The 13841-nt window shown below is 36.9% G+C and overlaps 1 protein-coding gene and 1 pseudogene across 1 annotated transcript in view; both read left to right on the top strand.

Annotated features, from left to right (window-relative positions):
* The window catches only part of LOC131410148 (serine/threonine-protein phosphatase 4 regulatory subunit 2-like), a 156108-nt pseudogene that overhangs the window by 68460 nt on the left and 73807 nt on the right, over positions 1–13841 (top strand).
* The window catches only part of LOC131410150 (proline and serine-rich protein 1-like), a 28230-nt gene that overhangs the window by 3755 nt on the left and 10634 nt on the right, over positions 1–13841 (top strand). The window contains exons 2-9 of the mRNA XM_058548066.1: positions 372–437; positions 2281–2349; positions 4892–4986; positions 5993–6086; positions 7959–8069; positions 10125–10208; positions 11505–11583; positions 12216–12311. Of these exons, the coding sequence (XP_058404049.1) occupies positions 372–437; positions 2281–2349; positions 4892–4986; positions 5993–6086; positions 7959–8069; positions 10125–10208; positions 11505–11583; positions 12216–12311 (694 nt within the window). The remainder of the gene's footprint in view (positions 1–371; positions 438–2280; positions 2350–4891; positions 4987–5992; positions 6087–7958; positions 8070–10124; positions 10209–11504; positions 11584–12215; positions 12312–13841) is intronic.

Genomic DNA, 13841 nt, shown 5'->3' with positions numbered 1-13841 from the left:
ATGAGTAATGTCTGATACATTTAATTTTAAAAATGACAATTTGGTTTAATTTGGGATGTTCTGAAACGCAAATTACGTTTACAGGAATTCTATATGTAATTTCTATTAATGTCAAATCTTATTACAGTTCTATTCCCTTTCTCTTTAGAAGTGAGTAGAGAGACTGAGGAGGTTTTCCTGCTATCTCAGCGTGTCCCTTAGAGCATGGAACCTAGAAAGGTAGAATGTCCTGTCACCACAGTGACTTTAGCTGCCCCTTGGTGCCGGGGCTGTAGAAGGTCCACCACTGTTTGAGTTTCTTCAGTAGTTCTGGTATATGCATACAACTGCTCTGCTTATGTGTATTAATGCTGTTTTTCTATGTTTTTTAGGCTGTTTTGACGGAGTACAAGTTAAAAGCAATCGAATATGTGCATGGATATTTTTCTAGTGAACAGGTATTCTTCTATTTGTTTAAGCAAAAATGTTTTTTTTGATACCGGTGTTCTGGTTAATGTCTGTTGACTGGCTGGTCAAGTTCAGAATTGCTTTTACTTTGTTGCTGTATTTGTTTAGGAACTTTAGAAACTTTCTGTTTGGGTAGAAAACTACAGAATTTATAGTTTGGGTATTTTATAAACGTACCTGCTATCACCACAATATCATATACTAACATGATTTTAAAAATGTCTAAAAAAAGCAGTTCAAAGTGTTTGTCATTCTGGATACACGATCATAAATTTATAAACTTCTAATGGTAAACGTACCCAAACTTGTACAGTATTTATAAAGTCAGTAATTGCAAAATTCAATACATATTATAAAAGAAAAGTTGAACAAATGGTGAAATATGTTCTTATATGAAGCCACTAAGTAAAAATTTTGGCAATAGGCAAAAAAAACAATGTCTAATAAGTAGTTTCTGTAACTGGCAGAAGACTGATGTTTTAAGCATGGTAGTTTAGTCATAACTTTCACCCAACTGTAGGGGAAGTTTGCTAATTTTGAAAAATATGAATGCATGCGCACACACAGAAACACACACACAGAGGCCAGATTTCTGAGGGACACTTCGAAAATACTTGATAGAGAAATAGGGCAGAAATAGAAATGCACATCTGTAGAACAGTTCTGGGAAAGGGTAGGGTAGACAATGGATGAATCTGTAGATTGAGTTAGTAAATGCTTCAACTTTTCTCTGTTTCTCAAGAGTTTCAAAACTTGAAGCTTGAATAACATTAAGCCTGTTGAAGTTCTGCCTACTAAATTGCTAAAAGCTACTTGATGATTTGCATGTGTTGGTGTCTATTTAATGAGTGTTTTTCAGCTGTCCCATTACTTTTCAAAAATTATATATTATTTTTATATATAATTCAAAATAATATATATTATATATTAAAATACTAAATTATATTACTTACTGTATTGCTATACTAGATTTTTCTTCCTATACAGATGTGATAGTTGGTAAAGTTTTGTGGTTGGTAAAGTGCCAGGTAGCATTTACTATATAGTAAAACATTATTCCCATAAAACTAAGGATATACAGTCTTACCAAATTATCTAGAAAGTACGCATAATACTTGTTTGCTAATTATGTATCTCTTTATAAGGAGTAAAAAGTATTTTTACTCTTTTTCACATACCATTCCAGTTTCTAGCATTAACCTTGCCTTGTAGAATAATTGAAACCTTAACAAATTTTTCAGGAACTCACAGTAAAGTAATTCATTAGCCCAGATTTATCACCCTCTCTTCTTGTGTCATTTTTTTTTTTTTCCTTTTGGAGTGTCCTTGGAGGCAGTGATTGATTAAAACTGTCACTCTCCACTAAATGTTTTAAGTTTTCCATTCATAATATATCTTTATATTCCTACGCTGACATTGTATCTCCATCTAGTACTTTTGCAACCTTCCTTTTCTCTAGGTGCTTTCTTTTTCTTGTATACCTTTTACTTTCCTTCGTTTCTAGACCAGCGATGTCCAAGACTTCGTGATGATGGAAGTGTTCTCTGTCTGCGCTGTCCATTATCATAGCTACCAGCTTCCTATGGCTACTGAGCACTTAAAATGTGGCTTGTGCCAGTGAGGAACTGAATTTTTTATTTGACTTGATTTCCATTGATGTAGCTGCAGGTGGCTACTCTATTAGCACAGTCTAGACTCTGGTGCCATGTTTGTCCCTCATCATCTGGGCCCAGGCAGCACATTTTGAATAGTAATTCAAAGTACTGAAGTAAATCTTGTAGGAATGTTTGCGAACACATTGCCATTATAAGTAACTTAGTTCCTTGCTTACAGGTGGTTGATTTATTGAGATATTTCTCCTGGGCTGAGCCTCAGTTGAAGGCAATGAAGGCATTACAGCATGTAAGTAACTTTATTTTTCCTTAGAATATAGAATTTAAGTATTTTTAATTCTCCCCTAGTTTTCTATAATTCATCTCAAGTTGTAATTTGTTTGCATTAGAAAAACTGGCCCTAAATTTCATTATACTTTTATTATTCAAAAAAACTGTTAAAAAATTAAAACTTGCCAAACTGTAGATTTAAATTGTATGTATATAATACTATTAAATTGTATACCAGTAAGTAATGTCTGATATATTTAATCTTAAAAATGACAATTTGGTTGAATTTGGGATGTTCTGAAACTCTAATTACCTTTACAGGAATTCTATATGCAATTTCTATTAATGTCAAATCCTATCTATTGCAATTCTATTCCTTTTCTCTGTAGGAGTGAGTAGGGAGGCCAAGGAGGTTTTCCTCTGTCTCAGTATATCCCTTACAGCATAGAACCTGGAAAGGTAGAATGTCACGTCACCACAGGACTAATTGGCAGATTGAAGGAGAAAGTATAGGCGAGCAAAACATAGGGTTTGGATTCTTAAGTGTTTTTATGCACTTCCTTTTATTTTTGGATGTCTTCATCTTGTATTTGTATTATATTGTATTTAGTCTTAGAAGAAGAGTCAGGCAGGTTTATACTTTCATTCTTTAGACCAACACTGTCCAAATGACCTTTCAGCAATGTTGGAAGTGTTTTATACCTGCACTATCCCATACGGTAACCATTGGCTACCTGTGGCTTTTGAGCACTTAAAATATGTCTAGTCTGCCTGAGGAACTGTATTTGTAATTTTATTTAATTTTAATTCAAACAGGCACATGTGCCTAGTGGCTGCTATATGGACAGCACAGTGCTAGAGCCTAGATTAACAGACATCTAAGTCAAATAGGAAGATTTTCCTCAGAGTGTCAGGCATGGCTAGCTGTAAGGGAATCTGCAGATCCTTAACTTCCTGAACTGATTTGCCTAAGAAAATGTCTGGATCTGTTGGTGCTCTCCTCTTTAACAATTGCTTTTTTTCTACTCTACCAAAAAAAAAAAGAGTTATCTCTCCCATCCACCCACAACCTGAGGGTGAAAATCTTTTGCCAAAGATCAAAGAGATAGTGCAGTCTCCTGAGAGGGAGAGCAAAGCAGAGAGCTTCTGTAAGAAATACTGATGGGGACCTTGCCTCGTTTTATCAAGACAGCAATCTCATGACTAAGCTCTGAGACCTGCTCCTCTGTCCACTTACTTTGGAATTAAAATTCAGAGATGAGAAGGCCAGCGCAGGCACAACTTAATGCGTTTATTTGAATTAAGTTAAATTTGAGCTTTTCTGACAAAGTAAGTCTGATTTGATTGATTGTTTTCACACTCTGAAGACTGACTTTGACAATTAGGTTACAAAGTAGACATTTTCATAAATTAAATGAGCTAAATCAGTATTTCTGAGGTTTTTGCAAATATATAATAAACTTTATTATATAAGGAAATCAATCTTTTGCGAATATTTAAACTTCTGGTAAAATTTTTAGATGCCAATTTAAAAACATGGAAGGGGTATATAGTTTTACCACTTCTTTTCGTGGTACGTGAGTACAAGTGTTTGGGAACCACTGTTCCAAATTTTAGGAATCTATTGGCTGTTGATTCTAACTGATCTTCTTACAGTGACTTTCCTTTTGAATTTCCTCTACTGTTAACATAAATCTATAAATTGGCCAAATCTTCTACCTGCTCTTCAAAGATACATGTACCCTAGTTGAATAAATTATGTAACATTCCCCACAATCTTGGAGTGTCACAGTGCACATTAACATAAGACTCTTAAAGTTCTGCAGTAAAGAAACCTGTTTAACCCATCTTTCCCCTAATTGACGTGACTGTAGTACCCCTTTTTAGTAACACTATTCACCATGGATCTCACTTGGGGAAGTGCTGATTGTGGCTTACCTAGCATTCTAACTGAGGAATGTAATTTTTCCTAACTTCTCAAGCAGTGTATCTCCCATATTTGTAAGTATCCACTTTTTATATAACCTTTCTGAGAAAAGTAGTATATGTAAATTTTTTTTCCTATAAATGAACACATTGAGAAATGTGGATTAAAAAGAGCACATAGGAGAACTTAGATCTTCAGTTGAAATAGTTATTGAAAAAGCCTAAGTTTAATTCACTTAGTTTTTTGGGTTTTTTTGAGGAAGATCAGCTCTGAGCTAACATCTGCCAATCCTCCTCTTTTTGCTGAGGAAGACTGGCCCTGGGCTAACATCCATGCCCATCTTCCTCCACTTTATATGGGACACCGCCACAGCATGGCTTGCCAAGCGGTACGTCAGTGCGTGCCTGGGATCTGAACTGGCGAACCCCGGGCCGCCGCAGCAGAGCACACGTGCTTAACCGCTTGCGCCACTGGGCTGACCCCTTCACATAGTTTTTAGAGCTTACTTTTGAGTAAACAGTTTTCACCTCAAATATTTATATTAAGAACATTTAACTATACTTCCCCTAAAAAAGGCAATTTCTGGCATGAAAATTTCTCAGGTTGAAAATAAAATTATTTTTTATATTAATAGAAAATGGTGGCTGTTCACCCAGCAGAAGTGGTCAATATACTCAATTGTTTCACCTTCAGTAAAGACAAACTAGTTGCTCTTGAACTGTTAGCTTCGTAAGTATTTTTTTCTTTTTACTTTATTAGAGAAAATTTGAAAGACTTTTTAAATGTCTTTTAACTCATTAGTGTGTGTTAATGTGTTAGAATTATATTAGTGAATGGAACTCTAATAAAATCTACGAAAGCATAGACCTAAATTCTTATATCTAAATATCTAGTGTACTTATTACACATGGTTATAACTTACAAAATAAGGGGGCTTATCAAAAGTATTTGTTTTGATTTGTCTGCATTTCAGTGACTTGCTTTTACCTTACTACTCTGAATGACTTGAAAGGCTCATTGATAAGGCCCTAGGACTTACAGTTAGACGGGTTCTGCCACATTCTGACAACATATTTTTTGGTTTAATATGTACTTATTGTTTCTAGGCCTTATTTTCCTCAGTCATAAAAATGAAGATCTCACCTATTTAGTAGGGTATGTGAACTTTAAATACTGTAAGATAGGTGTAAGCATCCCTCACAGCATCTGATAAGTGACTGTAATGAATGTAAGCTCAAAGAGAAAAGGAATCTGCTCTTCTGCGGAATGAAAGAGTCTATAAGTTGCCGTTTATTTATAGCACATGCATTTTTAAGTCTCTTATATATTTACAGATGTCCACAAAAACACAAAATTAAAATAAAGATAAAACTTCATTTTTAGATCAGCCATGATTTTTCTGCATTTAACACCTGGTTGGTTCTATTGCCATAGCTCTCCTAACACTCACTGAGAGGGTATATTTTCAAGAATGTCAAAATAGTGATTTTTATTTATAGTATTACTTTTGTTGCTTTCAGGTAACCAGATGAACCTCAGTTCAGTTATTATATTTACCATCTTTATGTAAACATGTTATTTACATTCACCAATTAAAAGGAAATAATCACAGTTTTCTCCCTGTGTCATGGGGAAAAGCTTACTCAGATATATTTGTGTGGGAAACCAAGGTTGTTGGCCTCTGTATGTGTGTCCAGATTCTTAAATGAAAAGCTGAATTTTATTTCCTTGGTAGAAACATTGTTGACGCCCAGAATGCTCGTCCCATTGAAGATTTATTCAGGATCAATATGTCTGAGAAGAAACGATGCAAGAGAGTACTTGAACAGGTAATTTTCTCAAGATTGCTGTATAAATGGTACATTGGTTTTTCTGAATGTTGATGAAGAAAAAAGTACCAGTCTCACTCCTATGTTAACTTTGATGAATAACCTGACTGCTGTTATGCGATGGGTTCAGAATGACATCCCTGCAGTCTGTGGAGGAGAAACAGCTGAGTGAAGGGGATGCTGGAGGATGAAGAGATGGCTTGAGAGTGAGAGGCTGATTGGCCCCTCAGCTTGAGCCTCATGGGGTATTTATTCTCAGTCCCTCAGTAACTTTGCCCAGGCTCCAAGCTTTTGTCTTTAATTTTATGTATTTAGGAATGTTTTAAATTTGCTTTGTCATCAGGCTTATGTTAATCAAATTCCTAAGAGATGAATAATAAAGCAAAATTCTAGTTTATTAATTTAAAATTTCTAAGAGTGAGAGAAATAGTCCTTGTCAAGCCTAGAAAATTTGATTTGTCATCTAAGGTAGTTATTTCTCAGAACTGTTATGGCTAGAAACTGAATTAGTAATTAGAAACCTGCTTGAGGAGACACAGACTGCTTTCTGCAGCCCAATCATATTTAATCCTTACACCCTCCCCTCAGCTCAGGGAGAGGAGAGAACTTTGCCTCAGTCATAAGTTACTGTAGCAGAAGCAAGATCTGAGTCCAAGTTTCTCTGCTTTAGTAACTTCATCATTGGTGTTCTTGACTAAATTCTTTAAGGCATCATGCATTTACTGCTGTGGTTTTCTTCCTTATAAAGTATTCTGATCATGTCACTTTCTTTCTCAGAAATAATCTAGGCCTGAGTGTTCTGTGGAATAGGCCCTTTGGTCAATGTATATTAGTAGAACTTTTCTGGGAGGTAAACTTGAAGAGCCTTTAAAATGTTCATACGTTTTGACCCAAATATTCTATTTCTAGGAATTTATTCTAAGGAAATAAATAGAAATATACAAATACGTATATATGGGCATTCACCATGGTGCTATTTATAATAGCCAAAAATTGAGAAGATTTTTAGTGTTGGAGTGTTTAGTAGGGGCCTGGATAGTATAGCTAATTATATGTGTTGTGAATCAATTTATAAAACCAATATACCTCTATAAGATCATACATACTTGTAAAATATAGCTACGTATACATAACTTGATATTCCTATAATACAATATAGATCTATTGGAATACATGTCACCTAATATAGTGTTTTTCATTCACTGAATAAATACTTATTGAGCACTAACTCGGTATGTGTTAGACACTATTTTAGAAGCTGGGGATGCAGTAATGAACAAGCTGGGCCACACTCCGTCCCTCAGTGCATCTCATCATCGTGTAATATTATGTTGAACACTGTGTACCCGAATAACTCTTGCTTTTTCAACAGCACAGCTCTTTGGACATCCAAGGTCCCATGTTATTTGTTTGTTTGTATTTTTTCCACTAAATTATAAAATTCTTGAGAGTGGAGACCATGTCTCTTTGGTCTCTGTGCTCTTTTTGCCTTGCCCGTAACATGAGTCTTGGTGTTTGTAGAGTTGGATAATGTTCTTTTTTGGTCGTCAGAGAAATGGGACGTATTAAATAGTAAATGGACTTTTTTGCACACAATTTACAAAATCTGTTTTGAAGATATCTTTGTATAGGAGTCTATTAATTGTGACATTAAAAACATTATGTTACCATTTTGATAATTTCGTTTAAATAAAGTGATTTTACTTACTAATTTTGGTCATATTCACCACTGTAAATGCTGATGGATGGATGAACAGATTGAATGTGATGCTATTAATTCATGTTTTTTCAGCCGGGCTTCCCAATATCCAGAGTACTTAACTTTATGAGTTTATTTGATTTTTTAGCCACCTCTTCTTTTTTATGTTACAGGCTTTCAAGGGGGGCTGCAAAGCTCCTCATGCTATGATCTCTTCTTGTGGAACAATCCCAGGAAATCCATATCCCAAAGGAAGACCTAGTCGCATAAATGGAATTTTCCCAGTAAGCATGCTTTTATGGCTTACATATAAAACTTCTTGTGGTTAAATATGAAATTTAGCATAGTTATGATATTTAAAGAAAATGCCAGTTGACGGTGCTTCTACAAAGGAAAGGAATTTTATGTCAGCAACTTAATTCATAGATTCACCACTGATTGAAAGTTCATATGTAAACTACATTGCAGTATTTGTGTAAAATGTACAGAACAAGCCAAACATAAAAGAGGATGATTTCATTTTGTTTTGTTTTTCCAAGTATTTTAGAAGCAGTGATTTACATTTAATAAAGGAGCATTTCTCAAATTCTCAGTATTCCTCAGTTTCACAGTTAAGTATGTTTGGGAAACTGCATGCAATGTTTTCTTCCTGGAGAATCACGTTGCATAATAAAGGCTCTGAGAAGTCCCATAAGAAAGAAAACTTCTTTTTGTATCATCCAGTGTACTTCAAACTTCTTTGCAAAATAACTTTTGCAAAGAACGATATATTTTTATTGCGGTGTAGCAAATAACCTTAAAACCTAGTGGATTAAAACAATAAACGTTTATTGTCTTGTACAGTTCCTGTGAGTCAGGAATCTGAGAGTGGCTTAGCTTGGTTCTGGCTCAGGGTTTCTCATGAGGCTGCAGTCATCGGAAGGCTTGATTGAAGCTCAGGACTATGCTTCCAAGGTGGCTCACTTACATGCCTAGCAAGTTAATGTTGGTTCTTGGCAGGAGGTCTGTGTTCCTCACCGTAAGCACTTTTCCATAGTGCTGCTTGAGTACCTCATGATATGACAGCTGACTTCCACCAGAGCAAATAATCCAGGAGAAGGCAAGTGGAAACTGTTGTCTCTTGTGACTTAGCCTTGAAGGTTAAATGCCATCATTTCTGGAATATCCTATTTGTTGCACAGGTCAGCCCTATTCATTCTGGAAGGGAACTGTATAAGGACATTTAGGAGATGAGGCTCACTGGGGACCATCTTGGAAGTTGGCTTCCATACTAGTATGTACCGTTAAGGGACTCACATTATTAGGGGGACACTTTGTAATAGTCTGTCACCTTATTCTGATCTGTTAATTATAGCAGTCTTGAATGAGGTCTCATTTGCCCTTGTATAATATAAACTATCAAACTTAATACTTATAAAGAACACCATTTTTTATCTATTCTCAACTGTAATACAGATACTCTTTTTGATTCTCTGAGTATTATACATACTGTAGCATTGGAAGTCTATTTCTGGTTGCTCCTCTTGTGGAGGGAAAAACATTAGAACATACCTTGTCCTGCCCTTCTGTCATCCCCATGTGTACAGTGTGTGTGTTACCAAACCAAGTGGGCTCACCTCCTGGTGAGTTAAATAAGACTGCACCAGTGGAAGTTGTCTCACAAAGCAAAGTGTATTTGCAGCAAATAGGAGGCCATGAGGAACCATTTCCAAAGTCATGGTGTCCCCGAACAAAGGGAAGCAGGAACTTTTATTTCTATTGAGGAATGCATATTCAAAAGCGAGAGGCGGGGTATTCGCTTGCACAGGCTCAGCTGGAGAACATGCTTCCACATAATAAGGCCTAAGCTTCTCCTGGAGAGATCTTTTTGTTAAAAATAAGGCAAAAGTCATAGGCATGGCTCTTGTGGTGAGACCTGGTCAGTTTCAGGATGGCTAGTGATTACATCTCCCTTGAGTTTCTGGCTTGGTCAGTTTCAGGGCTGCTGGTTACATCTGCTTAACATACAAAAGGAAAAGAAATAACTTGGAAAAACAGTTAATTGCTTCCAAACCCACCTTGGAGTCTCTGGAGGCCCCTAGTCAGTGACATGTTTATTTCTGAGTGCTTCTGTACATGTTAGGATGGGTCTGCGCCAGAGGAGAGTTCCTCAGCCCTTATCAGAGTCGTGCAGCCAGAGCAGGATTGGGTCTGGAATCCAAGTCCTTAAACTCCTACCAGGTTAAGTATATTTTGTTCAATATAATACAGTGAGGAGTTTGTTTGTTTGTTTCTGGTTTGGGGTTTTTTTTAAGTCTCAATTATCTTTCTTTCTTTCTTTTCATTTATTTTTTAAATAGGGAACCCCTTTGAAAAAAGATGGTGAAGAATGTACTAATGAAGGCAAAGGAATAGCTGCACGGATTCTTGGACCATCCAAACCAGTATGTTTAGAAAATAAATCATGAAACAATTCTTAACTCTTACGTGTAGCTTCCTGTCCATTCAAAGTATGAATTCTGTTTTTGTGTTGTGAAGTGCAAAGTATACTAGAAACTCTAGGAGAGTGAATGGTATAGAGAACTACAGTATAATTAGTTAACAGTGTGAAGGGCCCTTCTGAGGTTTAATGTTTTAGTTTAAAGTAAGCCCAGTCAAATTGTTTTTATCTTTTTCTCCAGCCTCATTCAGCTGTCCACTTGGAGGTATGGAGTATGGAGAATTCACTTTAACTAAGGTTGTGTTTTGGCCGAATTAGTATTAGTATTAGTGAAAGAAGAATGGAGCCAGGAGGATGAGAGTATTTTCAAGGGAGTGATTATAATGATTGATTGGAATATAAACAGAAGAGAAGACAACCCCTGGGTTGAAGGATTGTTGGGGTTGAAGTACTTGAGGCCTCCACACGGCCACCTTGCAATCCCTGCCTGTCCACTGACAGGAACTCCAGTGGCAGTGGTTCGTAGCAGAATAGTCACAGATCATAGTCATTGCATGAGACTAGCGCATCATACAGGGCCGCCATCATGAGAGCCAGAAAGAATCTGGATCCTTTACCACCAGTGGATCCCCTTTGCCCCGAGGGCACAAGTGTACCCTCCCTAGGGCATGCCCTCCAGCCCTCCCTCCTTCCCTCCCTCCCTCCCTCTCTCTCTCTCTCTCTCTCATTAAAAGTATATTGTTTGACTTAGCTTCAGATATCTTTGGTTCTCTAAACACTAGTTGTTTGAATGCTTTGTTACTTGTATAAGTTCCATCAAGTATAAAATAAGATTTGTGGATTTAAAAAGGCAAAAACACTAAAATAGTGAATTCATAACTCCAGTCAGCATTCTACTGCAGTTGTCAGAATTCCGAATTCCAAAGCCTAGTGGATTTCTTGTCTTACATAGGAAGAGATGGGAATTCTTGGATTAACCTAGGCTGGGTTTAGAGAGGAGTATGCTGTTTACGATAAGGTCTGACCCTTCACTGGAAATGATGTAATACTAAAATAAAAAATAAACACCTCCGCAACAGTCTTTGACAGGATCTGCCTTTGCAATTTATAGGAACCACATTTGTTAAAGCAAAGAAATTTCCCTCATTTGTGCCATGTATGAGTCCAGTAGCATTTGGTATGCTGGGGCATTTTTAGCCTCTTGGGACTAAATATTTTGAAAGACAAGTTGTACTTTGTTTTGCCAGGACACTGCTTACTTGGTTTTCTTCTAACTGCTATACTTCCCCCCCTCATCTAGCCTCCTTCAACGTACAATCCACATAAACCTGTTCCTTATCCAATACCTCCATGCCGGCCACATGCAACTATTGCACCAAGTAAGTTCTTTCATTTTTTAATTTTTTTTCACTGTTTACTTATTAAATTGAAAGCAAAGTAAATGTTCGTATATGTTCTTGGGAATCTGGAGCACTTAGGAAGTATGCTATGATGAGTTTAATTTTGCCCACAGTCAGCTACTAGTGTCTTGGTCTACAAGAATGCAGCAGAGAGAGCTTATTTAGGATATTTTCCTTTTGATAAATTAATTATAGATTATTTTTAATCGTTATTTATTATTATGGCTTTTCGCTTTGGTAAATCATCTTGATTTACCTTTTTGGTAATTGGTGTTCAAAGATATCATTAATGCATTTATAAAAAGGTCAAGTGTATGTGCTTGACAGAAAAGACGAATAATTTAAGTATGGCAGGTTCTGCCTGCCATGCCATTCAGGCCATTCAGTGAGCTTATGCCTGGAGTGAGCATGCAATGGGAAATGGGAATCTTGAGGAGTCTCATTTGATCTCAGTTTTCACCTAACCCTAGACCCAAACCTCCATGTAAAATGCAACTCTATTATGTAACAGTTTTAAAAATAAATCAGATAGCTGTACTAACACGGTTTGAACTCCTGACCACAGAACGATACTAAATTATATATTTTTTTCTGTTATATTTTTATTTTAGGTGCTTATAACAATGCAGGTCTGGTACCGTTGGCCAGTGTCATAGCTCCAGGTGTGCCCCCTCCACCTCCATATACTCCTAATCCAGTAGGAACAGGTAAAATCATGTTATCATGGGGTGTTAAAAGTAAATAACTTATTCATCCACAGATGTGCACTTGGAGGGGACAGGTGTTTGACATGGTGTGTCCTGACAGAGGCAGCACAAGCTTAAGAGCCTGATGATGGATCTGAGTACGATACACAGGGTCCCCTAGAGTGGCCTTGGCCTGCATGTGTGAACTCGAGCACATTGTAGAAATAAGAACCATTTCTCATCAGCGAGAAACTTGGACAGGCTGTGAAAAAGTATGATTGACACAATGAGTGTCGCCATTTGGGCAAATTGCTTCTGCCATGGGGAGGAAAGTCTCGTCGGTGCTCAGAAGGGCTTAAACTCTTTCCCCAGCACGCCCCTGTTCAGCCTGTTTCTTGGGTCTGTTGGGAACACGGGATGTGAAGGATAAATATTTTTCTGTATATTGCCAAAGTGTTCTCCAAAAAGACTGAACTAGTTTATACCTGCCAGTGAGAGGATACAAGCATGCTGTTCCTTCATGTCCTTTCAACATGGGATATTACCAGTTTTTTAACTTCCGCGAATTTGATGAGGCTGATTGAGCTTACATTTTAATTTGGCTGTCTTTTATAAATAAAAGTTTAATTTTTTTTTTTTTTTTTTTTTTTTTTTGTGAGGAGATCAGCCCTGAGCTAACATCCGCCAATCCTCCTCCTTTTTTTTGCTGAGGAAGACGGCCCTGGGCTAACATCGGTGCCTATCTTCCTCCACTTTATATGGGACGCCGCCACAGCATGGCTTACCAAGCAGTGCGTCGGTGCGCGCCCGGGATCCGAACCAGCGAACCCCGGGCCGCCGCAGCGGAGCGCGCGCACTTAACCGCTTGCGCCACCGGGCCGGCCCCAAAAAGTTTAATTTTTATTTTGATCAATTATTGTTTATTTGATTCTTCTGAGTTTTAAATGTCTTGCTTAGAAAACCCTACCCTATCCCAACAGTATGAAAATATCATCTATATTCTCTAATTATTTTTATAGTGATTCTTTTTTAATATATAGCTTTTATTCTACTTGCCATTTATTTTTTTATGTGTGTAAGTAAGGGATAGAAGTTGTTTTTTTTCACTTCCCTCCCCAGAAACTCAGTTACTTAATAGCATTTAATAAATTCTTTTTCTGTTTTACCAGCCAGAGTGGTTCTGGTGTTTGCAGCTGCATACTCTTACTGATAAGACTTGTAAAACATTTTTTCCAAAATTTATCATTTCTTGCCCTTGTTTATGTACCTTTCACTCTTAGAGTTTTACATTTTTGCCTAGACAAATAGAGACAAAGAAAAGCTGAAACCGTGTTAGCTTGATTAGATCTTAACCCTAGGTAGTCCAGGTAATTTAGAGCTTGTAAGACTCCTATTCCGTCTGGAATTTATTTTCGTATAGGGGTGAAATAGAAGTTCATCTTAATTTTTTTTTCAGATGGTAGCCAGTCTTGCTAGCACCATTTATTAACCTAGTTTTTACACTGATTGGAAATACCACATTTATCTTAAGTTTTCAAAGACACACATGAC

The sequence above is a fragment of the Diceros bicornis genome, chromosome 9, assembly GCF_020826845.1.
Source record: "Diceros bicornis minor isolate mBicDic1 chromosome 9, mDicBic1.mat.cur, whole genome shotgun sequence".
Lineage (NCBI taxonomy): Eukaryota > Metazoa > Chordata > Mammalia > Perissodactyla > Rhinocerotidae > Diceros > Diceros bicornis.
The sequence above is the reverse complement of the archived record's forward strand: the minus strand, read 5'-3'. Positions and strand labels throughout refer to the sequence as shown.